The sequence below is a fragment of the Oncorhynchus mykiss genome, chromosome 2, assembly GCF_057628025.1.
Source record: "Oncorhynchus mykiss isolate SJ-2025 chromosome 2, ASM5762802v1, whole genome shotgun sequence".
Lineage (NCBI taxonomy): Eukaryota > Metazoa > Chordata > Actinopteri > Salmoniformes > Salmonidae > Oncorhynchus > Oncorhynchus mykiss.
The window spans coordinates 25,244,265-25,264,453 of NC_143023.1; the positions used below are offsets into that span (position 1 = coordinate 25,244,265).

General features: G+C 43.7%; 1 protein-coding gene across 1 annotated transcript; it reads left to right on the forward strand.

Annotated features, from left to right (window-relative positions):
- The first annotated feature begins 3,165 nt into the window (after nt 1–3,165).
- On the forward strand, nt 3,166–19,054 carry LOC110539113 (pituitary tumor-transforming gene 1 protein-interacting protein). The gene is made up of 7 exons (XM_021626094.3): nt 3,166–3,516; nt 3,819–3,865; nt 4,568–4,676; nt 7,045–7,153; nt 8,138–8,203; nt 11,389–11,435; nt 17,366–19,054. Exons 1-7 carry the CDS (start codon nt 3,402–3,404, stop codon nt 17,413–17,415), a joined length of 543 nt encoding a protein of 180 aa, XP_021481769.1. The 5' UTR covers nt 3,166–3,401; the 3' UTR covers nt 17,416–19,054.
- Nucleotides 19,055–20,189: the final 1,135 nt, after the last annotated feature.

A 20,189-nucleotide genomic window follows, 5' to 3' on the forward strand; every position in this document is an offset into this window, starting at 1 on the left:
GCGACCCTCGCCGCCGACCTCGGACTGGGGACCCTAGCAATGGGTCCCGAATGGACGGGAGATTCCGGCAGCACCGGACAGGCGTGAGATTCCGGCAGCTCCGGAGTAACGGATGGCTCTGGCAGCTCCTGACAGACGGGAGACTCTGGCAGCTCAGGACAGACGGAAGACTCTGGCAGCTCAGGACAGACGGGAGACTCTGGCAGCTCAGGACAGACCGGAGACTCTGGCAGCTCAGGACAGACCGGAGACTCTGGCAGCTCAGGACAGACCGGAGACTCTGGCAGCTCAGGACAGACCGGAGACTCTGGCAGCTCAGGACAGACCGGAGACTCTGGCAGCTCAGGACAGACCGGAGACTCTGGCAGCTCAGGACAGACGGGAGACTCTGGCAGCTCAGGACAGACCGGAGACTCTGGCAGCTCAGGACAGACGGGAGACTCTGGCAGCTCAGGACAGACGGGAGACTCTGGCAGCTCAGGACAGACGGGAGACTCTGACAGCACTGGGCAGGAGGAAGACTCTGGCAGCACTGGACAGGCGGGAGCACCTGTATGGAGGAGACGGAGAGACAGCCTGGTGCGGGGGTCTGCCACCGGAGGGCTGGTGCGTGGAGGTGGCACCGGATAGACCGGACCGTGAAGGCGCACTGAAGGTCTCGAGCACCGAGCCTGCCCAACCCTACCTGGCTGAATGCTCCCCGTAGCCAGGCTAGTGCGGTGAGGTGGAATAGCCCGCACTGGGCTGTGCTGGCGAACCGGGGACAGCATGCGTAGGGTTGGTGCCATGTACCCCGGCCCGAGGAGACGCACTGGAGACCAGATGCGCTGAGCCGGCTTCATGGCACCTGGCTCGATGCCCACTCTAGCCCGGCCGATACGAGGCGCTGCTATGTACCGCACTGGGCGCCTCACAGCATAACACGGTGCCTGCCCGGTCCCTCTCTCTCCACGGTAAGCACGAGTAGCTGGCGCATGTCTCCTACCTGACTTCGCCACACTCCTCGTGTGCACCCCCCCAATACATTTTTGGGGCTGCCTCTCGGGCTTCCAACCGTGCTGCCGTGCTGCCTCCTCATACCACCGCCTCTCGGCTTTCACTGCCTCCAGCTCAGCCTTGGGGCGGCGATATTCCCCAGCCTGTGTCCAGGGTCCCTTGCCGTCCAGAATCTCCTCCCATGTCCAGGAGTCCTGAGATCGCTGCTGCTGCCCGTTACCACTCTGCTTGGTCCTTTGGTGGTGGGTGCTTCTGTAACGTTTGTCGTTGGGAGAAAGAGAGGAGGACCATGGTGCAGCGTGGAAAGTGTTCATCTTGTTTTAATAAGAAATACTGAACACTGAACAAAACAATAAAATGACAAAACGAACAGTCCTGAACGGTGAAACAAAACACAGAACAGAAAATAAGCACCCACAACTCAAAAGTGAAACCAGGCTACCTAAGTATGGTTCTCAATCAGGGACAACGATTGACAGCTGCCTCTGATTGAGAACCATACCAGGCCAAACACAGAAATCCCAAATCATAAAAAAAGAACATAGACAACCCACCCAACTCACGCCCTGATCATACTTAAAACAAAGACATAACAAAAGAACTAAGGTCAGAACGTGACACTAAAGCCATGACATAATTTTCTGGAATTTTCAAAGCTGTTTAAAGGCACAGTCAACTTAGTGTATGTAAACTTCTGACCCACTGGAATTGTGATTCAATGAATTTTAAGTTAAATAATCTGTCTGTAAACAATTGTTGGAAAAATGACTTGTGTCATGCACAAAGTAGATGTCCTAACCGATTTGCCAAAACTATTTTTTAGTTTGTTAACAAGAAATTTGTGGAGTGGTTGAAAAACAAGTTTTAATAACTCCAGCCTAAGTGCATGTAAACTTCCGACTTCAACTGTACATCTTCCCGGCTGAGGCAACCAGGTTTTTTCATAAAATGTCCTGGTAGGCTACTTGGTAAAGTTTATAATGCCGTCGACTTTAGCAAGGTCCACAGGACCAGTGGAAGCAAAATAGCCTCATAACATCAAAGACACACCGCCATACTTTACTGTAGGTATCAGGTACATTTCTGCATGTTTCTGTTTTTCAATGCCCACAAACCCACACTGGTGTGTGTGGCCAAAGAGCTCTATTATCATGTCATCTGACCATTCTGTATGGAGGAATGGTCTAAGATCCCTCCCAACATGTTCTCCAATCTAACAAAACATTTTAGAAAAATGCTCAGAGTATTGAAAACTCGGGTGCTAATAATTTTGACCCTTATCTTTTTTCGATTTTTTACAAATTATTTGTTAAACAAAGTTTTCCCATGAGCAATTGTATTAGTATGAAATAATATATTTAAAAAAATGCATTCTGTATATCTCAGTATTTGTATGATTTATTTATTTGATATACTATTTTTGGCTGATTTTTATCAAGGGTGCCAATAATTATTGTCTTGACTGTATATTGATCAACGATGTATTTCACTCAAAGATATTGTAATCAAATCCATAATTATTTATAGGCATTGGAGAGTTTATTCATTCAAAACATGTTATTACAAGGCAATTGATAGCTATTAGACACCAATTCATTCTAGAATTAGGCCTGGTTTAAATGATCTAAAGCTTTTTGGCTCTACATATTAAAGCAATTATCTTTTGCCATTGTTGTTAGGGCATCGACCTTGTAGGAATAATGAATGTGGCAGGTGCTAGTTTTGTTATCTCTACTGTAGCACAGATGAATGTGGCAGGTGCTAGTTTTGTTCTCTTTACTGTAGCACATATAACCCCAGAACCCTTGCTAGATAGCCAGGTGGGAGCTCCAAGGAGAGCCTTGCATCATTACCACCATGAGTTGGGATCGACAGTTAACCTGTCAATTCACCACTGTGGTGAATGCGTCAGTGGCCAGATGCAAAGTGGGAAAGTCACCCAGATTAGACTCGAATTAGATACATATGACCTTCATCTCGCTCAATTAAATTACATCCAAAAGGCTTTATTGGCATGGAGTCTAACCACAGAAGCATATTAAATCTGACGACGGAAATGAGATCTCACCCTCAATGGGAAACTGGTTTGATAGTTACCCTGATAATTTATGACAATGGCAATTCGTATTTTTTTCCTCTGCAGGTACCAGGTTGATGGTGTTGTACCGCAACCTGGTGGATAATGTGAGCACTCTCGCTTGTACTGCGCCCTGCACTAGGTGTCAGTATGTGCTTTTTCGTCCTTTTATGGAAAGTATCTTCAACCTAGAAGAGAACCAGGAAGTAACTCCGTCATTTGTTTAGATTATTAGAACGGGAGTTAGCAACTTCGAGAGTTACGTTTTTGCTTGCTTTAGAAAGTGAAAGGTGTAGCTAGATAGAGTCGTTCAAAATAGCATCATAACATGAGTAAAACAGAGAGGGGAATCATGAGCTCATTGCTTGTTGTTGTGGCTGTAACCTATGTCCTCGTTAGCCGAGCAGAATGTCACACTAGTACTACGCCAACGCCATTGAATTGTAAGATACTATTCCTACATTTTTGGTTACGACATGTATCAACAGCATTCAGTATTGTCATTGCTCGTTACATTTATTTGTTTGCATTATGTCGCTTCCAAGGTTTCGATGGCTAGCTAGCTAACTATAAGTGAAATGCGTCATCAGCTAACGTTAGCTTGCTAGGTGAGCAAAAATCATCAACTTTGAGTTGGTGTGACATGCACAATTGTAGACAGTGTGGCGATTTAGCCTATTTTTTAGCAGAGCACAGCTAAGCCTTACTGAATTCAAATAAGAACACACATTTCCTTTCATTTCAGCTTGCAAAGCCTTCTCAACTTGTGACTCATGCACTCAAAACCCAAAGGTAAGCAGAATATTATGTAACACTTCCTATTTGTAAAGCATTCTAGTCTGTATAGCCTTCGCTACCAAGTTTACGTTATCACTCGGTCTATGTTCAATAATATATGTATTTTTTTGTACATTTGTACCATTTTGTACAAGGGTCACATCATTGCAAGTAACGTTAATCTGTCTGAATCTATTTTAAGTTACTCAATATAAATTAGATCAGGGAACTAACTATACGATATTATCACGATACTTAGATACCGATACGATATATATTATGATTCTCATTATTCCATATGAATTGCGATTCGATGTTCCAAACATATTGCGCACCATATGTCTGCTGCAGAGGGACGAGAAAACGACAAGTTTGAGCAGTCATGGAAATAAAAGTACTGTAAACAAATTGGCTTCCGATTTAAAAATAGGGAAAACAATCTTTGAAGGAAAGATACTGGAGTTTTGGTATAGGTACAGCCAACTAGCACAGAAGTAATATTGTGATATTGTCAAAACGATGCAGTATGATATATCATCAAAAAGAATAACTCTATGTAATTATCAATTCCCCACCCCTCATCACTAATAGAAATGCATTAAATTGATGGACACAGTCAAGGACATGGGTGAAGGCTGGGAATAGGTGATCCTACGCATTTCAACTCTTTGAGAATTTAAGTATTAGGCTAATGATGAGTGTCTTGTCTTTTCTCAGTGCCTGTGGTGCATGACCAACGACACGTGCACAGACTACCCAGTGAGCTACATTCTGCCTCCGCCTGCAGTGTGTAAACTGTCACAGGCACGATGGGGAGTGTGTTGGGGTGAGTGAAATTAAGTTTTACTTGATGTGACCTCCCATTAGACCTCCTGATGTGGGTGCAGGCTTTAATTCTAATCAACTTATTGTAGTGTTCGATTTAGACATGAATTAGTATAATCAAGCGTGTTACTACTTTGCTAGAACAAAAGCCCGCCCTCCACCCACATCAGCCCATGGCGGACCACATGCTTAGTTGGGTGTCTGTTAAGGTCAATATAGCAACAGTCAGATTAATACAGAATAGTACCTCTGATTGTGGTTGGTGGAGCCTAAATTCTTCGGGGCATGGATTCTACAAGGTGTCAATTGGTATCACAGGACCTAACGTGTGCCAGGAAAACATTCCCCACACCATTACACCACCAGCAGCCTATACCGCTGACACCAGGCAGGATGAGGTCATGTACTGCTCGTGTTCCCAATGGAGCCACTTCTTCTTGTTTTTAGCTGATAGGAGTGGAACCAGGAGTGGTCGGTCGTCTGCTGCAATAGCCAATCCGTGACAAGGACGGAAGAGTTCTGCACGCCACTTTTGTGCCGTTATTTGCCTGTTTGTGGCCCGCCTGTTAGCTTGCACAATTCTTGCCATTCTCCTTTGACCTCGCTCATCAACGAGCTGTTTTCACCCACACGACTATCGCTGACTGGATGTTTTTTGTTTGTGACACCATTCCTAGACACTACTGTGCCTGTAAAGTCCAGGAGGCTGGCCAGTTTCTGAGATACTGGAAAAGGACGCGCTTGGCACTGCCGATCATACCAAGCTCAAAGTCGCTTAGGTCACTCGTTTTTCTAACGTTCAAACAGTAACGGAATGCGTCTGCCTGCATAATATAGTAAGCCACGGCCACGTAACTCACTCTCTGTAGGAGCTAATCATTTTCGTGAACTGGGTGGTGTTCTTCATAAACGGGCCTCGGAGAAAGTATTCACGCCCCTTGACTTTTTCTACATTTGGTTGTGTTTGTTAAAGACAGAGATTTTGTCACTGGCCTACACACAATACTCCATAATGTCAGTGTAATTATAGTGTTTAACATGTTTTTTGAATGACCACCTCATCTCGGGTACCCCACACATACAATTATCTGTATGGTCTCTCAGTCGAGCAGTGAATTTCAAACACAGATTCAACCACAAAAACCAGGGAGGTTTTCCAATGCCTCGCAAAGAAGGGCACCTATTGGTAGACGGGTAAAAAAGTAAACATTTCTTTGAATATCCCTTTGAACATGTTGAAGTTATTAATTACACTTTGGGTGGTGTATCAATATACCCAATCACTGCAAAGATACAGGCATTATTTTTAACTCAGATTCGGGGGGGGGAAGGAAACTGCTCAGGGACTTTAAAACAGTTAGTTTAATGGCTGTGTCTCGGTCCCAGCTTTGATGCACCTGTACTGTCTCCGCCTTCTACTAGATGGTAGCAGGGTGAACAGGCCGTGGCTCATTCAGGCCTAGTATATGTCAGTCAGCCTGCCCCCTCTGGCTGTTCTGTGTTGATTAAAGAGCCCCCCTACTGACTGATCCACACTCACACACTGGGGCTGCCTGCTGAAGCTGCTTGCAGGGGCTCTGATCACAGGCCTCTGGGCCACAGATGACAACAGCATGTGGTTTCTGAGCACAACCATGGGGTTAGATACCAGGGCTAAATAATAAGGAATAACACACATTCCACACTGTTATGATCATTTTAATCATTAAAGAAGAGATCTATTATTTTGTTTTCTGAAAAAATCTCCCTGACACACATATTGGCATATTTAATTAAGAATACAATGTTTTATGACATGAGAATCTGGAAACAACCATCTTTGTCGAAATTAGTTACTAATCAGTTTAAATCCTTCTCAACTTGTGACTCATGCATTCAAAACCCACAGGTAAGAAGAATATGCAGCAATTCTTGACCAACATTTATTTTGTCCAAACTAAATCGAGGAAGTACAAAAATCTAGACTTAAAACCCCACTTGTAATTTCAAAAACACACCAGCAGGTGGCAGTAATGTCTAACAAAGATGCATTGTTGAATAGTGGTCTGAGTGCCAAGCTGAGCTTTTCATATCACTCAATCACAGGCTGGTACTGCTCAGGCTAATTAAATAATACTGCATATCTGACTTTCTCTACCAATCAACATCAGTGCAGTCTTTATACCCCTCATTTGAATCTGTTTGATTCCTCATGGGTTTATTAGTCATTATGATAGAATAAATGCATAATCACATGAATAATGAAATGTTCTCTTCATCCTTGATAAAGGATAGTGTTGTGAACGTGTGTGAAATTCACTTAAAAATGTAATAAACTTGAAGCATGTTATTTGTTCATATCTTGACCTTTGACCTTTGACCTGTTCCAGTGAACTTCGAGGCTCTGATCATTGCCATGGCAGTGTTAGGCGGGACCATCATCATCAGCATTGCAGTCTGTTGCTGCTGCTGCTGTTGCTGCAAGAAACGTCAATCAGGGTAATACAGGAAGTGATGTCACAGAATTGCCCTTTCTCGCCTAATATTAAGGGATACTTGCAAAGAATGCAAGGGCTTTATCAGTCAGTCTTGATCATTATCCTAGGAAAACCTCCACTCTAACCATATCAGACTCCTCAAAAATGTGCTAATATTACTCATATCCTTTGTTACATCCAACATGAAATTATTCAAAATGCAAATCTCTATTCACGTGCGCCATCCATGTACAGTGATTATACCCTTTTATTAAAACCGGTAGGTACAGTCCTAGATGGTGATCTTGTCCTGCTCATTATGTGATTCTAGGAGGGAGGAAGAAGAAACTGTCACTACATAGTGGAATGTTTTAAAACGGCATGTCAATCAAGTGCTTTCTGGCCTGACACCCTGATTGGCAGCCATTTTAAATGCACCCGCTCTGTGCAGCTCAATCATCTATCCTAACTAAACATGAAGGCCGTGAAGATGAAACAACATGTCTGTCCGAAATGAAATTCTACAGACACGCTCACACAGTTCATATTTCTCACCTCCCAATCATTGGAATGCCTCTGCATATATTGGCAAAGTTATTTGTTCCATTTTAAGATTACATCCAATTAACAAAGATGACACCTCTCTCGTTTCCCCAGCAGAACCTCTCACCTGTCAGAACCTCTCCCCTTTCCAAGCTCACACAACAGCAGCCTCACTTTTTTTGCATTAAACACAACCAGCAGAATAACAGGATACAGGATTCCTTCTTGTTGGCAGCATCTATGCAAAGTGAAGCGCAACAGCTGTTCTATACAACAGATCTTAACAGTGTTATTGTTGACAAGGAATACTAAGTCTCATTTCCACTTGGAGACAAAGTATATCATATAATATACTGTACAAGGACAGTGTGTTCATAAGACCAGTCTGTGCTAGTGTGTCTCTGTCTGTAAACCGTGATGTTTCAAGGGGATTGTAACGCTGCCTGTGTCTCTGTCTCACCAGGCCAGACAGAGATGAGGAGAGGTTTGCCAGGAGGAGAGAGGAGATCAGACAGCGTGCTGATGAACGGTAAGGATTCCTTAGTTATCACACCCTCTGCTTCACACTGGCTTTCAAACCACTACTAAAGGATGCCCCATTTTATCAACACCATGATTTGTGTGAGCCCACACTGTTAGTTGCTTCGATTTTTGGGGAGGTGCTTATATCCGTTTCAATGATCGCAAGCGCTTCCCACAGCTACCTAGTCAGATTCAGAGTTTTCTACTCTGTTGTTGGTGATCATCTATAGAGACGTTCTCTGTCACGGTTGGGGATTTGAACAGTTGGTGAGCTGTTCCTACGGCTCTTCAAGCAGAACCGTCTCCAGGAGAAGTGTGTGTGTGTGTGTGTGTCCATCCAAACACCAACCGAGAGGATTGTAATCACTGACTCCAGTTCTTAGTCCTCAGCAGCTGATAATGAGGTCATAGGTGTGTGGTGAGTATAGAACATGCTACTACATCTTGTAGTGTAGTGGTAGTAATGGGATTCTGAGCCACACTTCCTCCTACACTGAATCACGGTGTACTAAAGCTGGTCTGGAACCCCCCCCCCTCCCTTTACATAAATGTTTCAGCCTTTCTTTCAATTGTTTCCCGCCTGTCGTCCACCGAGGATAGCCTGATGTGTTGTTTAACGCGGTGAGCAGTCAGTCATGCAGAAAGACTGTCGGTAACAGTAAGTTTATCATGTGGTGTACTGGGGAGTTTAGGCTCACTGTGTGTTTCTGAATTAAATCAGCCTCTGTGAACCTTTCTTCTATCAAGCCAAGGAATGTAGAGTATATTCACTCAGTCAGTTCCTGATGTGGATCAAACCACTATAGTCTGTGTTAGTGTACTGACCTACATAGACAGTGTTGGTGTTCTGATGGGAACAGAGGGGACCCAGGCCTGTTTTAGGCACCATGGGAGAGGAGGGAGCCTCTAGAGAGATTACAGCATGTTTACAGCACATCCCCAGAGTCTGCAGATGGAGAGGTTAGGGCACAGCTAAGAGCTCTGAGCCCTCTGTCATCTGAGCCACAGATGGGGAATGTTCTACAGAACAACTAAACAGACATAAGTTATCACATCCCCACCATCCAAACTCCACAGACTTTTACTGTATCTCTATGTTGGAGAATGTCCCATTGAAATAACACAGGGTATAGGTTAAGTTTGTCCCGACTCCCTATCAAACCAAGGGGTTTACGGAGGTCTAAGACAGCGTTAGAGAGCGAGTTTAGAAAGACAGAGTGCACTTGAGTCTTTGAGATTGTATTCAACCCTCTCGCTCTTTTTCATTTTCTTCCGGTTGCTCACCCTCCCTCCTCCCCTCCCACTTGTTGCCTTCGTGCATGGTTATGTGGGAGTCAGTCAGCTGAGAGGGAGGGAGGTGGGGGAGACAGATGGTAGTCTGTGGTCAGAACAGCCTCTGCTCCTCTCTGCTCCCTGTGTTGTCAGCCTGCCTGCCTCCACTGATTGCTGCTTCCAAGATCACTACCTGGCATTAAAGAGCCCAGACTGATTTACACTGTCTGTCTTTGTGTGGGACTGCCACTGGGGACCCAGTGAATTTACGTCCCTGGAGGGGCCAACAAAACAATCACAACCCCCTCCCCTACCTGCCTCCTTTGTGTCCCCCATAAAGTTAGAGCGATGGCTGGGTGGCAGGCTCCTCAGCCTGCCCTGTGCTCGTATTTCACCTACTGCTGGCCATGTCGGTGTAAAACACAGCGTCTTGTTGTTTACGAGCCTCTATCAGGGGCCATGGGGAGGTAAACAATGACACTAAAGCCGCCTTAAATAATGTCAGATGTCTAAAGGCTTAATGCTGCCACTTTAAGGCATGGCAGCTTCGTTCAGCAAGATGGAGGGTAGAGTCAACTTTTTGTTTGTAGAGGACAGATATAGATGCCACTTTTGTTATTGATTGCTTTTGACAACCATATTTGATATCTCCGCTACTGCAGTCCGTAAATGGACTTGAAAAGGTATTTGCAGCTTGGGCAAAGTTCTTCCATTAAGCGGGGCTCCTCTGAGGAGACTGGGGAGAGTATGGTGCAGCAACTGTGAAGTGTCACTGGTGAGAAAGCTGAGGTGCTAAAAGCAGCAGTGTGAAACAACATGTAACAAGTTTAGCAGAAACACCCACTGACTGAGTACGTTTACATGCACAATAATAATTGGACATTAAAGGGATTATGGCAGTAGGCCTAGTATGGCAATAGTCATGTAAACACCTTAGTCTGCTTAGCTTAATCAGCGCAAGGTTTAAATTGAAGTAAGCATACGCATATAACACCTGGTTTCCTGAGCAATCTCTGGAATTATTAGGACATGTAAACAGTTGAATCTGTGTTCCAGCAGTGTAATTGATCTGCACATTTACCAGCACCCGTAGCACAAGCCTCCCTCTTATGCACGAGTGAAGTGAGTTTGGAAAAACAGAAAGTATGCATCTTAGAAATAATTTTCACATACAAACTTTATATGTCCTAACCCGGAATCAAATAGGCTTAGATAAAATAACATGGTCGTTGTGGTAGAATGTTTATTTTGATTGGCTATTTTCTGCATTCATCAAAAGTCCCGTTCAGACGTGTCCATGTAAACAGGATTATTTGGGAAATCGTTCTTCTTGCAAAACATGTCAACGTTTTAAACAAACTATTATATTCATCTGAATATCCGCAATAATCGTGTAATTGTGTGCATGTAACAGTGCTCACTGAATGGTGGTTTATAAAGTATGAGGCTTGTATTCACAATCTCCTTCATTACCCAGAAGTACTGACTGAGAAGACTTTATAAATCCTACATTACCCAGAAGTACTGGCTGCGAAGACTTTATAAATCCTACATTACCCAGAAGTACTGAATGAGAAGACTTTATAAATCCTACATTACCCAGAAGTGCTGACTGAGAAGACTTTATAAATCCTACATTACCCAGAAGTACTGACTGAGAAGACTTTATAAATCCTACATTACCCAGAAGTACTGACTGAGAATACTTTATAAATCCTACATTACCCAGAAGTACTGACTGAGAATACTTTATAAATCCTACATTACCCAGAAGTACTGACTGAGAAGACTTTATAAATCATTTCCTAATGTTCATTATCCTGTGTTCTTCTGTTAGCGTGTTATTACATGTTCCAGTGTTGCTTATTGTCATGTTACTGTGTGATAGAACATGACTAGCGTTGTCCTCTACTCTGACAGGAAGGTGGAGAGGAAGGTGAGGCATGATGACATCCGCAAGAAGTATGGTACGTATCGCTATTTTATTAGGATCCACATTAACTGTTGCCATAGCATCAGCTACTCTTCCTGGGGTCCACACAAAACATGAACCGTGATACAGAACAGCTCAAGGACAGAACTACATACATGTATACAATGGTATGTCTCAACTTTTTACTAGCAACTTATCTTGTATCTAATATGAACCAAGGACTGCTTCTAACCTCTTATGCAATTAGACCCAAGATACACTTCCTTATATAATCTTACCCAATGACCTTGCTCTACTTCACCTGATATGAAAGTCTTCTGAGACTGTACATTTACAAGCCTCTTAATGTTCTGTGACCTGATGTGCTTAACTTGGGCGTAATGGGATGAGCATTCAGCGTTCATTGTCCTCGATCCATAGGGCCGTCCATTTCCATATTTTCTAAGGTGTTGCTTATTGACTTTCCATCCTCGGTCACGTTAATGCATTATTCAGCGTAGTGAACGTGTCCCAAAGCAAGCCAACGCAGCCCACATATTGGTTACTCTACCTCAAGTCTCTCGAAATCAATTCTAACATGATGCGTCACACTTTGGATGTCAGATACTGGGCATCTCATTACCGTCTGAATGTTAGTACAGGTCAGCACAACACACACAGATCCCCATGTTGAAACATTGATACAGAAACACAGGCCAACTCTGTCTCAGGTCATCTCTTGATTCTGAATACTGTAACAACCCATAAGGCTCGGTTAGCTGGTTTATTCAGTATGCCAGGCAGTGTATGAGAGTGGGGGGAGCAGTGAGGTGACAAGGAATGAACAGCAGTCTGTAGGGCAGAGGGCTCCCTGGGGTGAATAGGAATGATGGGAGCTATGAGGACTGCAGTCAGTCCCAGGGTTGACCGAAATGCGGGTGGGATTTCTGGACTTCCTGCTTATTCCCTCCTTATTCCAGGAATTATCCAACTGAGGTTTTTGGAAAACCTAGGATTTTTGGGAAAGTCGGCGGCATTTTTTAGTCCTTAGTCAGTCTATATGAATTATGGGAGTTATGAGACAAGCAGGACAGAGTGTCTCTGGAGTCTGGTACTGTAACCTCTGCTCTATGCTAGGCCTCTGACCCTGGGACTGAAGAGAGGGGGGGTGTATATGAAGACATCTGCTTCTGGTTAACTGTGAGAGGGGGGTACATCACTCTAAAGCTCTCTGAAAAGTGACTATTCCTAGTGAATGTTTCTCTGTTATTGATGTGTTGTCAAGTTTGAGATCTTTCCATACACTTCACGTTCTCTAGGTGTGTGTGTGTTAATGTCTCTGTGGTATTGGTTGCAGTTCCACATAAATTGTGAATTTCTTTATGGACAACATGACAGAGTGATGGATGGTGGTCTCCTTCACATGCCCCCTGCTTACTGAAATCTATATACATTAGGGACCGCTTGGCATTTGTCTGCTACTCAAACAAGGTGTGTGTGTGTGTGTGTGTGTGCGCGCCTTTCACTCAGTCAATCCTCAGAGATCAAACAACACCTAAACCTAATGACCTGCACCACATTCCCATCATCTCGACAGCCTCTGTACAACCCCACTTGGCAGCCTCTGTACAACCCCACTTGGCAGCCTCTGTACAACCCCCCTTGGCAGCCTCTGTACAACCCCCCCCCCCCCCCCCATGACAGCCTCTGTACAATCGCCCCCATGGCAACCTCTGTACAATCCCCCCTTGGCAGCCTCTGTACCACCCCCCCTTGGCAGCCTCTGTACCACCCCCCCCTTGGCAGCCTCTGTACAACCCCCCCTTGGCAGCCTCTGTACCACCCCCCCTTGGCAGCCTCTGTACCACCCCCCCTTTGGCAGCCTCTGTACCACCCCCCAGCCCCTGTACAACCCCTAGACAATGTAACTATAGTGGGCTCCAAAATTACTGGCACCCCTAACTGGCAATGGACAAACAATACTTCAAAAAAATGTAAACAATATAGTTATGGAGGTAAACTCAAAATTCCAACATGTGAAAAATACTGTACTTTATTAATGTTTCAATGGAACCCAACAAAATTAATTTATTGATTTAATTAAATATCAATGTCCTCCAAATCAAGGTTTCACAATTAATGGCACCCTTAAATATTATTGGAAATAACATCTACCAAAATTAAACTTAAGTGGAATTTAATTCCTGGTTTATCTACGTGTTAAGGAACTACACTGCTCAAAAAAATAAAGGGAACACTTAAACAACACAATGTAACTCCAAGTCAATCACACTTCTGTGAAATCAAACTGTCCACTTAGGAAGCAACACTGATTGACAATACATTTCACATGCTGTTGTGCAAATGGAATAGACAACAGGTGGAAATTATAGGCATTTAGCAAGACACCCCCAATAAAGGAGTGGTTCTGCAGGTGGTAACCACAGACCACTTCTCAGTTCCTATGCTTCCTGGCTGATGTTTTGGTCACTTTTGAATGCTGGCGGTGCTTTCACTCTAGTGGTAGCATAAGACGGAGTCTACAACCCACACAAGTGGCTCAGGTAGTGCAGCTCATCCAGGATGGCACATCAATGCGAGCTGTGGCAAGAAGGTTTGCTGTGTCTGTCAGCGTAGTGTCCAGAGCATGGAGGCGCTACCAGGAGACAGGCCAGTACATCAGGAGACGTGGAGGAGGCCGTAGGAGGGCAACAACCCAGCAGCAGGACCGCTACCTCCGCATTTGTGCAAGGAGGAGCAGGAGGAGCATTGCCAGAGCCCTGCAAAATGACCTCTAGCAGGCCACAAATGTGCATGTGTCTGCTCAAACGATCAGAAACAGACTCAATGAGGGTGGTATGTGAGGGCCCGACGTCCACAGGTGGGGGTTGTGCTTACAGCCCAACACAGTGCAGGACGTTTGGCATTTGCCAGAGAACACCAAGATTGGCAAATTCGCCACTGGCGCCCTGTGCTCTTCACAGATGAAAGCAGGTTCACGTGGAGAACGTTCTGCTGCCTGCAACATCCTCCAGCATGATCGGTTTGGCGGTGAGTCAGTCATGGTGTGGGTGGTATTTCTTTGGGGGGGCCGCCATGTGCTCGCCAGAGGTAGCCTGACTGCCATAGGTACCGAGATGAGATCCTCAGACCCCTTGTGAGACCATATGCTGGTGCGGTTGGCCCTGGGTTCCTCCTAATGCAAGACAATGCTAGACCTCATGTGGCTGGAGTGTGTCAGCAGTTCCTGCAAGAGGAAGGAATTGATGCTATGGACGAGCCCGCCCGTTCCCCAGACCAGAATCCAATTGAGCACATCTGGGACATCATGTCTCGCTCCATCCACCAATGCCACGTTGCACCACAGACTCTCCAGGAGTTGGCGGATGCTCTAGTCCAGGTCTGGGAGGAGATCCCTCAGGAGACCATCCGCACCCTCATCAGGAGCATGCCTAGGCGTTGTAGGGAGGTCATACAGGCACGTAGAGGTCACACACACTACTGAGCCTCATTTTGACTTGTTTTAAGGACATTACATCAAAGTTGGATCAGCCTGTAGTGTGGTTTTCCACTTTAATTTTGAGTGTCACTCCAAATCCAGACCTCCATGGGTTGATAAATTTGATTTCCATTGATAATTTTTGTGTGATTTTGTTGTTAGCACATTCAACTATGTAAAGAAAAAAGTATTTAATAAGAATATTTCATTCATTCATATCTAGGATGTGTTATTTTAGTGTTCCCTTTATTTTTTTGAGCAGTGTATATTGAGCCATTACATCAGTTCCTTTTTCACTAGGGTATAAAAATTAAGTAACACGCATGCAATATCCCTTTGTCATTCAACACCATAAAGAAAAGAACTGGAAGTTCAAAAGGACAGATGGTTGTAGACCTTCATAAATCTGGTAATGGCTACAAGAAGATCCACAAATGATTGAATATACCACGGCGCACTGTCAGGGCAATTATTATTTTTAAATCAAAAGAAATGGAACAGTTGAAAACCTCACGGGTAGAGGAAGCAAATGCATTTTGCCCCCCAGGATAGGGAGGAGGATTGTGAGAGAAGCAACAAAATCCCCAAGAATCACTGTGAAAGAATTGCAGGCCTTGGTGGCATCTTGGGGTCACCATGTTTCAAAAAGCACCATCAGACCCCACCTCCACAACCACAGGCTCTTTGGAAGGGTTGCCAGAAGAAAGCCCTTAATGACCCCAAGACACAGACGCAAGAGCTTTGTTTGTCAAGCATCATTTAAGTTATGATTGGAAAAAGGTGCTCGTTTTGGTCAGATACTGCATCGGCATGTTTGGCGTCAAAACAGAGATGCATACAAGGAGAGGCACCTCTTACTCACGGGGAAGTATGGTGATGGGTCAGTGATGTTTTGGGGCTGTTTTAATTCTAGAGGTTCAGAGGCATTGGTTAAGATTGATGGCATAATGAATTCCACCAAGTACCAGGCAATTTTGGCTGACAATCTGGTTGCCTCTGCCTGAAGGCTGGGACTTGGCCGTATGTGGACTTTCCAAAAAGACAATGACCCAAAACATACCTCAAGATCCACACAGATGGTTCTGTGACAACAAAATCAATGTTCTGCCATGGCAATCTCAGTCGCCAGACCTCAATCCAATCGAACACCTGTGGACTGAGTTGAAGAGGGCAGTTGATAAGCGCAAACCCAAGAATGTGAAGGATCTTGAAAGGATCTGCATAGAGGAATGGTCCAAAATCCCTCCAAATGTGTTCCTTAACCTTGTCAAAAATTACAGGAAAAGACCATGCTGTTATCCTTGCCAGAGGTGGTGTCACTAAGTACTAAATGAGGAGTGCCAATAATTATGAAACCTTGATTTTGGTGAAATGTATTTTGTATTAAATAATTTTATGATTTTGGTGGGTTCTATTGAAACATTAATAAAGTACAGTATTTCTCACATGTTGGTATTTTGAGTTTATCCCTATAATTTTATTGTTTATATTTTTTTAAGTATTGTTTGTACATTGCCAGTAATTTTGGAGCCCACTATATAATACCATGATGAACATGAACATTCTTATGATGGGAAAAATGTTAGCCATCTTATCAGGGAGTTGGTCAACCATGGTTTGCCAGTGCTGTTAAGATAGTGTGTAAAATAATGAATTTGAAGAATGTATCTGCACTGTATGTTTGTTTGTTAGCTAGCTAGCCAGGCTGTTTTAGAGGAATGATTCCATTAGGGTTTTAACTTAACCACCAATTTGCCAACATTCCATTCAAACAATGCAGTCAATTCACAGCCATGCACTGGCTGAAATCAGTTGATGATAGGACAAGTTGTAAATGCAACAACAAGTACTGATTGTATAAATAGGGCTAAGGCACTGCAGGGCTAAGGCACTGCATATCAGTGCAAGAGGCGTCACTACAGTCCCTGGTTCAAATCCAGGCTGTATCACATCCGGCCGTGATTGGGAGTCCCATAGGGTCCCTGGCCAAACCAGCGTCTTCCAGGTTTGGCCGGGGTAGGCCGTCTTCCCTAGTTAAATTTTAAAAAACTACAAATATCATTTAGTTTTCCAAGATAACAAAACATTTGACATTTATGGTCTGTTTGCATATATTTTAGAGGCTATTTAAACATAACATTTGTATAAAACCCAATATAAACTGTATTATTATTAAGGTATTTTAGGGAGGCAATTCTATAACACAATTTCTGATATCACATATCAGGATTATGCCTCTACTGCCATTCATTCCAATTAGACTCGTTTGCATTTTTCCCTGACCAATATATGGTTGCTATTTTGACCACATTCTGGAACTTTGAGGGTTAATGTCTCTAGTAATTTAATAGGATCTCTATGCTCCAGGTAGCCTCTGTACAACCCCTACACAGCTCAGTCATAACCCAACAGCTTCTAATCACTGTTTTTCAATGTTCCCCATCTTTCCTTTTGATTTCTCTCTCTCTCTGTATTTGTTTTTACAGGTCTTGTCCCTGACTCTGACCACCCATACAGCAAGTTTGAAAATGAGTAAACCAGAAACCTGTGTGAGAGAGAAGAGTTGTTCAGATGGCTCTACTCTGATCCATCCTCTTTGGGCTGACTACCATCCTGTCCTGCTGACTGTTTTAGCTTAGAGAGCAGACACACACACCTATATATCAAGACCGGTCTATCATCATGATTCATCTAAATCAAAACCTTTGCCTATAATTATTAAATGCAGTTTTTATTCATTCATTTTAGGTTCTGATTGAAAATTATTTACAGTTTGAGAATGTTATGTTTTTCACACGATGAAGAAGTCTGTAATATTTAGTTTGCTGTTGGAGACGTGGCACTGAGTGGAGCTTAACTTTCTGCACATTGTCTGTGTATTTTTGTGAAATCTGATTTAAAGAGCCTTTGTTTTAAATTACTGTAATATCTGTGAGTACGTTTTCGCTTTGTAGATATTTCATAAACCAAGATCATAATTATGCTCAATCTGATATATTTCCTAATACATTTTTTATTTTAAAGTAAAATGTTTAAAATTTTAACGACTTAACAACAAGTCTAAGATCACCATGCGCAATGCCAAGCGTCGTCTGGAGTGGTGTAAAGCTCACCGCCGTTGGACTCTAAAGCAGTGGAAACTCGTTGTCTGGAGGGATGAATCACTCTTCACCATCTGGCAGTCCTGAAGGATGAATCTGGGTTTGGGGGATGCCAGGCGAAGGCTGCCTACCTGAATGCTTAGTGACAACTGTAAAGTTTGGTGTAGGAGGAATAATGATCTGGGCTGTTTTTCATTGTTCGGCCTAGGCCCTTTAGTTTCAGTGAAGGGAAATCTTAATGCTACAGCATACAATGACATTCTAGACGTTTCTGTGCTTCCAACTTTGTGGCAACAGTTTGGGGAAGGCCCTTTCCTGTTTCAGCATGACAATACCCCGTGCACAAAGCGAGGTCCATACAGAAATGGTTCATCAAGATTGGTGTGGAAGAAGAACTTGATTGGCTTGCACAGAGTTCTGACATCAACCCCATCGAACACCTTTGGGATGAATTGGAATGCCGACTGAGAGCCAGGCCTAATTTCCCAACATCAGTGCCCGACTTCACTAATGCTATTGTGGCTGAAAGGAAGCAAGCGCCCAACCTCACAAATGCTCTTGTGGCTGAAGGGTAGCAAATCCCAGAAGAAATGTTCCAACATCTAGTGGAATGTCTTCCCAGAAGAATGGAGGCTGTTATAGCAGCAAATGGGGGACCAACTCCATATTAATGCCCATGATTTTGGAATTAGATGTTTGACACGCAGGTGTCCACATACCTTTGGTCATGAAGTGAACCTCAGCCTCTCCACTCCTTCTTATTCATAACCACACCTCAATCTACCAGATGTCTGGATGGGGTTGCCAGTCCTTATAATGACAAATGTACTGCTCTGTATGGACATTCAACATCTTAATGGCAGCGCCACTGAGGAACGTTTGGTCATTAAAAGGATACTTTGGAATTTAGGCAATGATGCCCTATATCTACTTCCGCTGAGTCAGATGAGCTCGTAGATACCATTTTTATGTCTGTGTCTGGTATGAAGGAAGTTGGAGATAGTTTCACAAGTATGCTAGCAGATAGTCATTGCGCTAATGCTACACTGAACAAAAATAAAAATGGAACGTAAAGTGTTGGTCCCATGTTTCATGAGCTGAAATAAAAGATCCCAGAAATGTTCCATATGCACAGAAAGCGGATTTCTCTCTGTGCACAAATTTGGGCAGGTATAAGCTACACACAATGACCAAATTAGCATTTTATTGCAATTTGAGTGCAGAGATACCGTGATGAGATTCTGAGGCCCATTGTATCGTGCCATTCATCCGACGCCATAACCTCAAATATGAGAGTGTACACTTGTTTAGGCTAGTGGCAAAACTGCTATCTAAATGGAATCTAATCCTAATGCTTGTCGATGCTTTGTTGTTGCGCCTTCTGCACGTGTGCACAGTCTGAATCTACAAGGACAGGCACAGCCTATTTGACATGCAAATCTCCTGAAAAGCTTATCTCCAGTTCCGTCATTTGCAATGCAGACAACATCCAAACTGACAACACAGAGACAGACAACACCCTTGACCAGATCAGACGTTTTGAAAAGGTGAAAATACTGAGCTGGAGAAGTCAAATCAGGTGATTATGAAACACTAAGGTGGATATACCTCACCACTCGGGAAGAGGTCCAAGGCAGATTAAAGGACATGTCATATTCATCTGAGGCTCATCACTTTTATTGGTTTTATTGAACAGTTATAAAGAGGTTCTTGGGCAGACATGCTGTGCACCTGTTTATAGTGGAATGGTGTAATAGACTCATTGGCAGTCTCATATGGGTTACACGTTGAATAAGAATACCTCAAAGGATTTCCCTTTCACATGTACAGGGCCCACCCAGACAGGACAGCCTGTCGTAATTGATTTGGAATACATAGCATACTTTACTATGCCATCATGCCAGTCTGTTTGTGCAGTAATGCTATGTCACTCAGTGACATGCCAAACATGGCAATGACAGCAATGGAGTTGGCAAGAACACCAACAGATCTGGGAGCAGGCTATACTTTACAATCATGTTTAATTGTATTGGAATAATTTCTCGTTGAACAATGAAACCCATTGAGTCATAGAAAGGACAAAAGCATGTAGGTGCTCAGATTTGGACCGGACAGTGGACACCCTGCCTTCCCTGGAGGAATGTATGTGTAAATTAAAACAACATGGCCTCGACAAACCCCTCCACATTCCTAGCATGTTTCCTATGCT

Bases quoted from the DNA above. Each gene is read 5' to 3' on its own strand.
- LOC110539113 (XM_021626094.3), top strand. From the start codon at position 3,402: ATGAGTAAAACAGAGAGGGGAATCATGAGCTCATTGCTTGTTGTTGTG. The intron at 7,154-8,137 runs GTAATACAGGAA...CTGTCTCACCAG, and splicing joins TGCAAGAAACGTCAATCAGG to GCCAGACAGAGATGAGGAGA. The intron at 8,204-11,388 runs GTAAGGATTCCT...CTACTCTGACAG, and splicing joins AGACAGCGTGCTGATGAACG to GAAGGTGGAGAGGAAGGTGA.